This window comes from Elephas maximus, chromosome 16 (assembly GCF_024166365.1).
Source record: "Elephas maximus indicus isolate mEleMax1 chromosome 16, mEleMax1 primary haplotype, whole genome shotgun sequence".
NCBI classification, from domain to species: Eukaryota; Metazoa; Chordata; class Mammalia; order Proboscidea; family Elephantidae; genus Elephas; species Elephas maximus.
This window is the reverse complement of record NC_064834.1, coordinates 21,895,694-21,909,792: the sequence shown is the minus strand read 5'-3', so window position 1 is coordinate 21,909,792 and position 14,099 is coordinate 21,895,694. Positions and strand designations below refer to the sequence as shown.

General features: G+C 36.0%; 1 protein-coding gene across 4 annotated transcripts in view; it reads right to left on the bottom strand.

Moving 5' to 3' along the window:
• Window positions 1-14,099, bottom strand: part of CTNNA3 (catenin alpha 3) — a 1,852,175-nt gene that overhangs the window by 49,333 nt on the left and 1,788,743 nt on the right. For all 4 annotated transcript variants that reach the window (XM_049856013.1, XM_049856014.1, XM_049856011.1 and 1 more), the window contains one exon: window positions 7,796-7,930. In XM_049856013.1, the coding sequence (XP_049711970.1) occupies window positions 7,796-7,930 (135 nt within the window). The remainder of the gene's footprint in view (window positions 1-7,795; window positions 7,931-14,099) is intronic.

Below are 14,099 nucleotides of genomic sequence, written 5' to 3'. Positions count from 1 at the left end.
ATGAGTTTGAGATAAATATCTATAATTTGAATAGATTAATTCTTATCAGGTTCCTTCAAGTAACAGGAGACATGGCACAAACAACTGTTCTCAAGAAATTCTAATTCACTGTAATATCAAACTATTTACCTAGATATATTTTACCAAGAGAATGGCTTAGTTCATGTTACTAAATACAATAAAAAGAAAACACACCCATACATTTTCTTGTTTATAAAGTATGTTCTGATTACCTCCAAATGACTCCTAGGTAGCATTAAGAAACAAAACAAAGCAAACAAAAACAAAACAGCAACGAAAAACTACAGAGCTGAATGTACTGGCAAAGTATTTTCTCTCTTCTGTTTCCCTTCTCTCCGCCTCCTTGACCTCCTCCCCTTCGCTTCTTGCTTCATCTTCTTTCACTTCTCCTACTTCATAATTCTCCCCCCTTTCTTTTTCTAAGTATTTCAGTTAATTTTCCAAATTGTTTTTAGTTTTCCCAATATTCTTGATGCCTACAAGTGATTACAGTAGGTTCAGGAAGCTCATTAACTAACTCCCTTAATGTCTTAACATGGCGAGCACATTAACCTACTAAGTTATTCAGTACCTACTTGATTGCCTCCATTCTGTAGGCCCTAGTGGCTCTTTTGGTCAATAGCTGTATTGTTCCTGTTTCCTATCATTCCTAATTGAATGTACACGCCCCTTGATTTCGGCTACAGTTGAGCTGCAATTGCCTGGCAAATTTTCAGTCTTGCTGATCTTCCCCCCCTGACTGATTAGTTTTATTTATTTATCCAATTTTTTAAATTGTGGCTTTGGCACACCTGCCTCAGGGTAAAAGAGCACAATTAAACTCATTAAAGGAAATGCATAAAACATGGCAATTACATAATTAATCAGTTTTAAGTGGTATAAAAAAAAAAATTCGCTGGCCTAAAAGCATGACACTTGGGGAAAGTGCAATTCGAAGAGGTTAGAATGGCTTTAATCACTCACATTTTTTTTCTTTGAACTTTCTTTTTATGTATACAGGTTAGAATATAACAACATTTATTTATTTATGGACAGCCTCCTTTCACAAAGCTCAAAAGCTTCCCCATTGGCCACCAGGCAGAGAGATACTAGGAGAACAAACTGATGGAGAATTTATGGGAATAACTTTGTGTAGCCCAGGTACATTTTAATCTTCCTGTATAGTTGTATTTTTTCTTCTATTCCTAATTTAAGACATCAATAAGTTAAGGTGGCTATGGAAACTGAACTGCTATGATATGTTTAATTACCTAGTCTCATTGTTGCTATCATTTACTAAATTTTTATATACTATCCCCTTTCCTTTACAGAAGATAGCCCTTAGAAGGCCATATTGGCATCATTTTTTTGCTTTATTGAAATATAAACTGAGATTGAGTCCAGTTTCACAACCAGGCAAGCCCTGCAGCTAGCTTCTGGTGGAACAATATCTGTCAAACAGTTTCCCTCATCACTATCTCAAATCATTGGCGTTATCCTAGGTTATTTTCTTTTCTAAGCAATGTTAGAAAGGGATCAAAATTCTAACATCTTTACTTGATTCTAGTGATAAAATGAAACTGCAGATACAGCACTCAAACCTAATCGTTCTACCTGCTCTGATTCCATTCACTTTTACTTGCTTAAGACTTCATTCCATCAGTTATAATCTTAATTTATTTTATGTTCATTCATTTATACCTTCTTCTTGCTCTTTACCTAAACATCCTAATTACTCTAATAATGGAAATGTACATAAATAAAAAAATTTTAGTCTAAAAATTAAACAAACCTTCCAGCAATTCTGTCTGCCCTCATGTTCCCTCCCCTGCCCTCAATCCCCTCTCTCCTTCCTTTCAACCCAAAAGTGCTTGAAAACTTATTCTATACCATCATCTCTTCTCCTTCACTGCATACTCACTACTCAACTTACCAAGGTCTATTTTTTGCCTCCACCAGATTACTGACACTGCTATGGAAAAGATATAAAGACATCTTTCAATTGCAAAATCCAATATGCTCAGCCTACCTGAATTTTCTGCATTATTTAACGTCATTGCCTACTGCACTTTCAATCATTCAAGAATATTCAAGAACCTTAGAGTCTAACGGGGAATATGTATAAGCAGATAATTTTGATATATTATGAATACAGTTGTGATGGTGGTAGTATGACAGAAACTGCTAGTTACCATCCAATATCCATTCCATAGAAACAGAACTCTGATGTCATTGGGAAAAATCATGTGCCCAGATTAAAACACAAACAAAGAAACAACTACGTTCAGTGACATCCTTTGCAGTTAGGCATGACCAAGGGACTACATTCTGGCCAGTCATATGCAAAAGGAAGTATTTGGAAGAGACTTTCAGGAAGACTCCTTAAAAAGATGCAAGAAATACTTGCTTCTGTTCCCCTTCATTGTTACTGTCTGGAATATAAAAGTCATGGCTAGAGCTGGAATAGTCATATTTTGGTCTTGATAACCAAACCCAGAAGCCAAGAATGATGAGCAGAAAGATGAAAGTACCTAACGACTTTGTGAAGTTTCTACAACAGCCCTAGATTGTCCATTATCAAACTCTTTTTATGGAGATGATAAATCCCCAACTTGTTCAAGTCTCTGTATTTAATACAGGCTCATTGCAATCACTTGTGGGTGGGAAAAATTCCTTCTGGATCTCTCTCACTTTTTTTTTTTGTCTTGCCAAACATACTTTCACTGGATGGTCATACTTCTCTCCAGAGTCCCTGAACCACACCCAACTTCTCCTGGATGCACCCTGTTGTTGTTAGGTGCCTTTGAGTCAGTTCCGACTCATAGCAACTCCACATGCAACAGAAGGAAACACTGCCCAGTCCTGCTCCATCCTCACAATCATTGTTACCCTTGAGCCCATTGTTGTAGCCACTGTGTAAATCTATCTCATTGAGAGTCTTCCTCTTTTTCGCTGACATTTCATTGCCTAAGTTCAACAAGCAAAACTTGAATGAGTTGCCTTACCCTCCTAACTTGCTCTTCTTTCTCTATATACTTTCGTTAGTGATGCCATTGTTGACTAAGTAAACTACCAAACCCCCAAGCCCCCTTCTCCTTTACCCATAACATGTAATAGGCCATTAAGTCTAATCATATTTCCCTCAGATTTTTTTCTTGCATTGATATCCTCCTCTCCATTCTCAGCAATACTACCTTAATCCACATTTTTACTCTTTTTGAGTATTTTTTTAAAAAATCCTAAGTACAGTCCTAATGTCTAGTCCCTCATCTTTCCAATCTATTACCACTTATTCCAAAAACCATAAAAACAAAAATAAAAAAAATTGTTGCCGTCCAGTCGATTCCAACTCATGGCTACGAAATGTGTTACAGAATAGAACTGCTCTGTAGGGTTTTCTTGGCCGAAATCTTTACAAAAGCGTATCTCCAGGTCTTCCTTCCATGGCACCTCTGGGTGGGTCCAAACCACCAATCTTTAGGGGAGTATGTCCAGCACAAACCATTTGTGCCACCCCCATCTGGAGCTTAAAGGTATTCAATTACCTACAATTGCCTACAGGGTAAAATTAAACATGCCTGCATGTTATACATGATTCTTTTTAAGCATTTCTTAGTTCTTCAACCTCTCCTCTATTCTCCCCACACAACAAAAATACCAAGCAATTTTTTCAAGTCGCACCAAACTCTTGGCCATTTAGATCATTCCATGTCTTCCCCTATTTTGTCTTTTTATTTCAATTGACCCATATCTCTAGAATCTTTTTCCTCCTCATCCACCATAAGTACACATTTGCTTTCTACTATTAACCAAGGCCTCAATTAGGATGGTGTCATTTACGGAGCTTTCTTTCACTCAAATCCTATCCCAGACTGATTAATTATTCTGTCATCTGTTATCATGTGCTTCTGTGCAGCACTTGGGTTATATAGTTTATTACATTGTTTAAGAGCATTTTTAAAAATATTTGGGTATATTTTATGTACCTTAATTTTGTGTATATTTGAGCATCTTGAGGGAAGGCACCAAGTATTCTTCTTTGCAAACCCCTAGGTGTTCTGTAATGCCTAGAATTTGGTTGTGGATTTGAATTAACTACATTCTGGTTACATGTAAAACATGTAATTTGAAGTTGGGAAGTGCTTGGTCTAACAAAGTAAAAACAACTGGAAAAGAAAAATTTATTCAGATGATCTATTATGAGAATGGGGCCCTGTTGGCACCAGTGGTTAAGTGTTTGGGTGCTTAACAAAAAGGTCAGTAGTTTGAATCCACCAGCTGCTCCATGGAAATCATATAGGGCTGTTCTACTCTTTCCTATAGGGTTGTTATGAGTTAGAATCGACTTGACAGGAGCGGATTAGGTTTTGGGTTTTTGGTATTATGGGAATGGCTTTCAAATTCCTTTATGATACGAATGTATCTTCTTCATCCTAAAAGTGTACACCCCAGATCCAGAAAGCACTCTGACCCTTCATTCCAGAAATGCAATCTATTCATACCTACTTCCATTTTAATCATGTCTAAAAAAATATATATATATATTCTGGGTTATTTGCTAAAAAGCCATGTTTCATGAACCTGGTCTTGGAATGCAAACTTAGTGAACTTTGCATAGTCTGTAGTTGTGAATAAAAACTATCTGTATTTTTTTAAATACGTTTCCCTGCCTTAGAATCCAGCTTGTTAATTTTCAAGACACCTCACAGAAAAATGATGACTTGGGTTAGAACTTCTCCAATTAAAGGAGGAAAAAAAACAGGAACTTAGGGTCACTGATTAAAGCCAGTGTGCTATGGCACACGTAAATGAATGTCTTTCAAAAGCTTTCCAGGGTCTACCTGCAAGCAGATGGCAGTGAGGCATGTAAAAGGGGTCATGCTCCTTTTTCTTTCTTTCTAAATATATTTTTTATATGCAAAATTGTGGACAAACTGATGACAAATAGTTTTGGATTTGCAATCCTATTCCTCATTTTATGTGAATGACTCAGTTTTTAAACTGTAAATCATGAATTCTAAATGGCTCCTGCCTAATCTATCTCTAAAATATGTAAAGTTTATGAATTTGAATCATCATATCAAACTGGAAGGAATAGAAACTCAATTTATACATCTGGAGGAAATTATATTTTGTAGGGACAGTTAACAGTAATATATTTTAATAGCTTGATAGAGGCAAAACTTCTATCAAAAACTTTTCTGTAAAGCTTAGCTTTAGACATCATGAGGAAATAGAGGATAACTGGAAAAAAAAATCATAGGGATTTATTTGGACCTAGTGAAGAATGAAGAATGGGAACGCTGGCGGTGCAGTGGTGAAGAGCTTAGCTGGTAACCAAAAGGTCGGCAATTCAAATGCAGCAGCCACTCCTTGGAAACCCTATAGGGCAGTTCTACTGTGTCCTGTAGGGTCACTATGAGTTGGAATCCACGTGACGGCAACAGGTTTGGTTTGTTTTTGGTTTAGTGAAGATTGATGGCAGAGTGAAACTGAAAAAGAGTATACAGAACACAGACTTGGGAGTCCAAATGAATATATTTAAAGTAGTATAATGTTAAATGAGAAAATAAAGACCAAGTGTCTAATAGTCTAAAATAAAGCAACAATAACTTTTTACATGTTTCTATAGACACATATATGTATATATTATGCATACATGTATATGTATATAATGTATACATGTATATACTATATGTATGTATATACTGTATATATGTATATACTCTAAAAATGTGTAAAAAAAACTATACATGTGTATATATACCTATATACTAAATATATATCTGTGCGTGCATATATATATACACACACACACATATATGCATATACTGTTTCATTCTGTTATATATAAGGTTGCTATGTGTTGAAGAAGGCTTAGTGGCACCTAACAACATAAACAACAACATGTATACATGTATGTATACAAACACATGTATGTGTGTGTTTATATAGGAAGTCATTTTGAAACAGAAAAACATGATATAGAGTATTTTTACTATTAACATTCTGTTTCCAAAGTTGCATGTTTTTGCAAAAGTAAATCAACCAATATTTACTCATTGTGTGCTTTGAAAAGGCCTTGTAACTAGCATTTTTATCTAAATTATCAGTTAAAATCCCTACTCAAGCAAACCCTCATTTTGAACTGCATTTGAACTGCATCTATTCTTTGTGACTAAAATTCACGTTGACAGAAAATATCCTTGTAACTGCTTAAGATACATTTTCTTTGAAAAGTGATGTCGTTTTGTCAGCTGCTGTTGATTAGGCCCAACGGCGTCTCCATTTGTTACAGGATAGAACTACTCCTTTGGGTTTGCTTGGCTGTTATCTTTATGGAAACAGTTCACCAGGGCTTTTCTTTGCACAGTTGCTGGGTGGGGTGGAACTGCCAACTGTTGGGTTAGCAACCGATCGCAAACCGTTCGTGCTGCTCAGGCTCCTTTTGAAAAGTGATACTGACACGTACATTGCCCAGGTTGGGTTTGCTTTTGTAAAATTTGAGTATTGAGGGAACTATGCATTTTTTTTTTCCTTCTGATAACTGCTGGGTTATAAAGCAATCCGTCCATATAATTGATGAAGTATTCTCTTTTGGTTTGTGCTCTTCAGTTTAATCATAGATTCAAGGTTGTCTACCCAAACAGAGGATGCATGGGCCTTTTGAAGCAAACCACCAGCTCTGACATCTACTAGTATGACCTTGGTGAAGTTATTTAGCCTTTCTAAATTTCGTTTTTTCATACGTGAAAAAAAAAGACAGTCGACAAAAAACAGTCTATCTGTTACGCTTCATCATGAAGATTAAATGATATAATATATAGACAAGAGGCAGATGATAGTAAATAAAGATTAGTTCCCTCCTCTCTACCCTTGGTGGTGATTCTTTGAACATATTCTTACAACCACGCTCTCTTTCAGAACATTCGTTCATTGAGGGGAAGACCAATGTCAGAATATAGAGGCTCCAAGAGGTTGCAGATTTATAAGTATGCTGGTTTCATTTTTAAAAATTTACCCTCAGGAATATAAGCTCTTAGAATATTCATGATGTTTCACTTTAACTTAAATTTATAATTTTGGTCCATGTCCTTCTCAAGGTCATTGATAACTGAATCCAATATAGACATCAAACGTTATTTTATTACCATACTCACACTAGAGAAATGATCTACCGTTATTAAAAGAGGAATAGAAAAGTCAGACATTATTTCTATCATGGTAATTTTATAAGCTTGAAACTCAGGGCCGCCAAAGAATTTAGGAAAGTTTTTCTAAATCTGTAATGGTCTATCATACTTCCCTTCTAAAATTGTATATGGAAATTTAATAATCTCACAAAACGGAGTCCTGCATTATAAAAATGAATAAGGGGAAAATGAATATTAACTGATATCAATAATTCAATTGTTTTAATAATTTGCAATTATATATTTCCACATGAATTTATTTCAGGAGAATTATGGGATTCAATTCTGGGTTCCACCTGTATGGTTCCTCTAGTCTGAAAACAGGGCTCCAAGTCAACATACCTTTCTCATCCAAGTTGCTTTCTCACCCAAGTGGCTTCCAAACCCTGGTTTATTCTAAACTCTCTGAAGTAAATAAAAAACATGTTTACTAACCTAACATTCCTTTAAGAAATCTGATAAAGATTTAATTGCATGGAACTTACACAGTCTGATTGAGTTTGCTTTATCCTGTATTGGCCTAAAAGATTTGACTGAGTAAGGAAGGGCGCAGCAGTTCTAAGAATGTTCTAAAAATGGTATAATTGCTGGGAAGTACTTACAGCTGACATGATAAGCTCTCCCCCTAGGTTCTGGATCTCAGCTTTAACTTGACTGCAGATTTTCAGTTGGTGAGAGTAGAACTTGATCTGTTCCAGGTAGGCCAACAAGTCCTGTTTGCATGATGGATCTGGACACTATATACGCATAAAGGATAAAAATTGAAGTAAAAAAACAAATAATAGACCAAGGCGAGTAAATATTGAAATCACAGGTACCTTATAAGGCAGCAACTTGGTTTTCATTGAGTCCCATTTCTCAGATCAAGCTCATTTAAATTCTGATATGCTGCCACCTTAGAATAGCTTATTCATGTTGCAAACTTAATTACTTCAGTGTAGAAAAAAGAAATATTAAAGAAATTTTCAGGCATAAACAGGTGCATTAAGTAATTGCCTTTCATTATTAAGGTTAGAAGGCTTCAGATTATGTTTTTAGGTAAATCTAAAGAAATATTTAAGATGCAATTATTCCTTCCACATAGAATTACTATTGGAATACTCTTTGGGAGTCACAGTTTTATATTTTCTTCCCTGTAATATTTCTATGGACATAAAAAAGTCTGCAAATAAACCCCGTATATTATGTTGCTTTCTGCACTAAATGTGCTAAACTGCTACAGACAAACGAAATCATTTCTACCTGAGATAAGAGTTGTGGATCTACCTGGAGCCAAGAAGTAGACAGCAGACATGTATCAGAGACAAATGAACTATGAATTCAGTTTCATTACCAAAAACAGTCTTCCACACTGTATTATCTTCCCTAAGGAACTCCCTGGCAGACAGCTGTGAGTTTCATCGCCACAACATGGAAAATATCTGCATTCAGAGTTTAACCTTTTTTGCTCTTTCTTCTATATATATATATATTTATAATTGATTAAAAAAAACTCCCCTTACTTAACTCCACTGTTAATAAATTACAGTAAGAACATGGACATATGGACAGTGATTTACATACAAATATCTTCACTGCAGCATTACTTATAATAGTAAAATTTGAAAATAACCTAAATGTCCCAAAGTAAGAGAAAGATAAAATAAGAATGAATATCTAATATAATGTGACATTATACAGCCAAAAGAAAATATTGTTTTTAAATGGCATTTAAGGATATAAGGAAATGAATGTGGAAATATGAAAAAAAAAATCAGTTATTTAAAATTGCATGTACTATCTCAAACTATGGAAAAATATGTTTGTGTTGATGTGGGGAAAAACAGGAAGATAATAAATCAATGTGATATAATCAATAGTTTTCCTTTTATCCACATTTTATACATCTTAAAATAAATACATATTACTTGTATAATTATAAAAATGCTATTATTAAAAAAAAAGCTTTTTTTTTTTTTTTTTTTTACCATAGCACCTCCTGTCCATATCATCTGTTTGGAACTTATCTGCACCTGTGACTTTTAAGTGGCTATGTCTTATCTTCCCAAGTGGATTCATAGGGGCAGCTTCATATACCTCCAGCATCAGCACAGTGACTGACATAGATTAAATGTCTACCAACGCATGCTGAATGGTCGATCGTCTGATGTGATCAATCATAAGAAGGAAAATGTGCTGATGGCATTCACGGAGGGAAAAGATCCTAACCTGCCAATCATCTGAATGAAGAAATGAATGATTAACTAGAGGAACGGGTTTGCATGATGGGGGAAACTGCATAAATGCGATAAGAACTTAATTTTGCTTAAGGAATGGCGAGGATGTGTCCAGAGGAGAGGGGTGAGCCGCAAAGACTCAATGGTTATAACATATTTTTTTCTCAACTCTCCACTGCTGTGCTCCATGCCTAGACCCTCCAAGTCTCCATCATTAACACTGCCTAATATATATATATATTTTTTTTAATAAAGAAGTATGCTTACTGGCAAACAAGCCACAGAATAGACAGGAAAGTTAGCTTCATTTGTAGCTGAGAGGATAATGTAATCGTCTCTGGTCTGCAAATACTTTGGTGTGTGGTGTTGGTTGGACTCCAAACCCAGGATATGGTTTTAGGCCAGTCCTAAGGACACAGGACTTGTGGCAGGCTTATGTCCTCTGCCTTCAGCCAGAATAGGGTGGTTCTGTGGTATTCTGGGAGGTTAGGCTGCCTGGAGAATTACACTGTGGGTTAAAATCAGTTCAGGTGGAATGGGAAGTTTGAGGCAAACCAGAACTAAAAAGCTTTGCATAGCCTCAGATTTTGCATAATTTTTTTTTTTTTACTGTGCTTTAGGTGAAAGTTTACAACTTAAGTTAATTTCTCATTCAAAAATTTATACACATATTGTTTTGCGACATTGGTTGCAATTCCTGCAATGAGACAGCATCCTCCCCTCTTCTATTCTAGGTTCCTTGTGTGCATCTGTCCTATTCCTGTCCCTTCCTGCATTCTTATCCAGCTTCTGGTCAAGAGCTGCCCATTTGGTCTCGTATATATATCTGATTGAGCTAAGAAGCACGTTCCTCACATGTATTATTTTTTGTTTTATAGCTCTGTCTAATCTTTGTCTGAAGAGTGGGCTTTGGAAATGGTTTCCATTCTGGATTAACAGAGTGTCCAGAGGAGGGGGGCATAGTTTTGGGGGTCCTTCCAGTCTCTAAAAAGCCTTATTTCTGATGACTTAAATGCAAATAAAAAAGTAGAATGAAAGAATAGAAAATGTTACATGTATTCCTGCTATACACATTAATTAATAAAATGAACTGTTGTTGGAAATTCCCTAGAAGCTTCTTCTCTTTTATATTTACCAAATAGACTAGTCTACATAGCTCCAGAAAACATGTACAAGATGAGAACATGTGACCCTTGAGTCAAAGTTACTAATAATAAACAAAAATAATTGTTATAGATTGAATTTTATCCCCCCAAAACATGTTCTGAAACCCTAGCTTCTGTACCTATAATTATGACTCTGTTTGGAAATGGATTTCTATTTTCTTATGTAAATGAAGTCGTACTAGAGTATGGTGGGTCCTAAACCTAATCACTTCTGAATTACAAAAAAAGCAGAACACACACACACACACACACACACACAGGGGGAAGAGAAATACAAAGGAATACCAAGGAATGGCTATGAACATCAGGGGTTGCCATCATCACCAAAAACTAGCAGAGAGGCCCACAGAAGAAATACATGTAACCTAGACCCTGATTTGGACTTTCAGCCTCCAGAACAATAAGAAAATAAATTTCTGTTCTTTAATGCCACCCACTGTGGTATGTCTGTTACAGCAGCACTAAGAAACTAAGACAGCGCTAAAGAGATCATTCTTCAGCAGAGATACTAATGAGCTACTGGACAGGCATGGACAGATGGATGAAGAGTGTTGTAGGTTGAATTTTGTCCCCCAAAAAGATATGTTGAAGTCCTCATCCCCGTACCTGTGAACATAACCTTGTTTGGAAATAGGATCTTTGACAATGCTATCTGGTAAGTTAACATGAAGTCAAACTGGAGTAGGGTAGCTCTTAATCCAATATGAGTGGCGTCCGTATAAAAGAGGGGAAATGACACTGACGGAAACTTAGAGGTGAGAATGTCATGTAGGAAGAAGGCAGAGACTGGAGTTCTGCTGCAGTTACAAGTTAGGAATGCATGGGGTTACCAGCAGCCTGTCTTGGGCTACCAGCAACAAGAAAGGGTCTTCCCCAAGAGGCTGTAAAGACAGAATGGCCCTGCTGATACCCTAAATTCAGAATTCTAGCCTCCAGAAGTGTGCGACAATACCTTTATGACATTTAAGCAATTATTGTTTTGTGGTAATTTGTTATGGCAGCCCTAAGAAATTAATACAGATACAAATATTTGCCACTTCCTAAAAGTTTGCTTCACGCCACTTTGCTTTTATGACTTACATTAGTACCTGTTTTTGCTAACCAAAAGAAATCCAAAAAGGATTTTCACCTTTATGAAAAAAGGCGAGAAGCAGAAATAGCACTCAGTGTTTGTTTTGCAGTGAGCCCTTAAACAGGCATCTTGCACCCTCAGCAGTGACAGTGGCATCACCAAGCTCCTTCCTTGGGAACTACAGTCAGCATCTCAGCTTTTACTATATGTTAGTGTTATTTTAGGTTTTATGTGTTATTTGGTATGAGTTGGTAGGTTATTTTTTGGGTCTAGGAACACTCAAAATTTTTTCCCATATAAAGTAATGATAACTGTATCCTCACTTTACACCATTTTGGCTTACGAAAGTTTTCACAGGAACACTCTACTTTCAGATAGCAGCAGAAATCTGTAGATAGATACATGACACCTAGACAGACTAACAATCAGACAAGATGACATGCTTCTCAAATTTTCCACAAGAAAGTAGGAGTAATTTCCCACGTATCATCAAGAGGACTAAACTAGAACCAATTAAAAAGAAGGAAAAAGGAGAAGAAATGGAGGAGGAGGAAGAGAAGGAGGAAGAGGAGAAAACAGGAACAATGATAGCTAATTTTTATTGAGCTCATACTATGTGCCGGATGATAGGTTAATTAATTTAGGCATATTATTTCCTTTAATTCTTAAAACTTTAAGAGAAAGATATTTCCACAATTTATAAATGAGGAATCAGTAATTTAGAGAACTTAATAACTTTCCCAAGTTTGAAGAGTCAGTATTTGAACCCATGTCTACTTGCCTTCAAACCTATTTTATTTTAAAGCACTAAGAGAATTTAGAATGTTTCTTTTTATCCCCCAACACAGAATGCTGGGGGATGCATAGATTCAAGAAAAAAAAAAAAGAGAATTCATTGGAACACTATGTGTCCAGAATTGCTTGGGAATGAAGACAGCTTAGATTTTTTTTTCAAAGAACAAAAATAGCTAACAAAATTACCATAATGATAAAGGCAATCGATCTCATTGTTTTACCATGACAGGAAAGTGACCTTTATTAAGTACCTCCTATATACCAGGCATCATGCCAGGCCCTTTACATGCATGATTCTAATTTAGAGTTCATAACACCACTGTTTATTAGATGTAATTACTTCTATTTTACAGATATGCAAACTGTTTCAGATAGAGTAAATGTTTTGCCCAAGGATTTGAATTTAGTTTTTTTTTTTTTTCCTGTTTCATTTACTGTACAATGGTCTCTTCTACAAAACATTCAAACACCTTTTTCTTGGTCTGTCCTTACCAAGTGAACCTTCTTCTCTATTGTATCATCAAATCAGTGGTCTCAATGATAATCACTAATACTATAACGTTAAATATGTCATATGCTGTTCTGGGTACTTCATCTCTATTAGCTATTTTAATGATCACAATTCCATGACATAGATTCCATCATTATCCTCATTTTACAAAGGAGGAGGAAACTGTGACACAGAAAGGTTTATTGATTTGCCTAATTAATATTTGGTAGAGCAGGTATTCAAAATCAGGCAGTCTGACTCCATTTCCCTACCTGTACACTTTAGGAACAATGTTAGTCTTCCTGCTAGTTCTACCTTATATAGTTGTTGTTAGTTGCTGTCGAGTTGGTTCCAACTCATAGTGACCCCATGTATAACAGAATGCAACAAACATTGTCTGGTCCTGCATCATCCTCACAATCACTGCTATGCTTCAGTCCATTGCTGCAGCCACTATGTCACTCCATCACATTGAGGGTCTTCCTCTCTTTCCCTGGTGCTCTACTCTACCAACCATGATGTCCTTCTCCAGGAATTAGTCCCTCCAATTTTTTTTATTGATGATATCCAAAGAAAGTGAGACAAAGTCTTGCCATCCTCCCTTTGAAGAAGCAATCTTGCTGTACTTCCTCCAAGACAGGTTTGTTCATTCTTTTGGCAGTCCGTGGTATATTCAATATCCTTCACCAACACCATAATTCAAATATGTCAATTCTTTTTCGGTCTTCCTTTTTCACTGTCTAACTTTAGCATGCATGCATAGAGGTGACTGAAAATACCATGGCTTGGGTCAGGTGTACCTTAGCTGTTAAAGAGACATCTTTGCTTTTTAAGACTTTAAAAAGGTCTTTTGCAATAGATTTTTCCCAATGCAATACATCATTTGAATTTGATTTCTTGACTGCCGCTTCCATGGGCACTGATTGTTGATTCAAGTAAAATGAATTCCTTGACAACTTCAATATTTTCTTTGTTTATCATGTTGTTGTTGAGGACTTTGTTTCCTTTATGAGGAAGTCTTTGAGTTTCACCAGGAAGTGCTTCAAGTAGTCTTCGCTTTCAGTGATCAAGACTGTGTCATCTGCCTATCACAGGTTGTTAATGAGTCTTTCCCCAATCCTGATGCTGCATAAAGGGTAAGTACAACTCTGGTTTATAAATTGATTT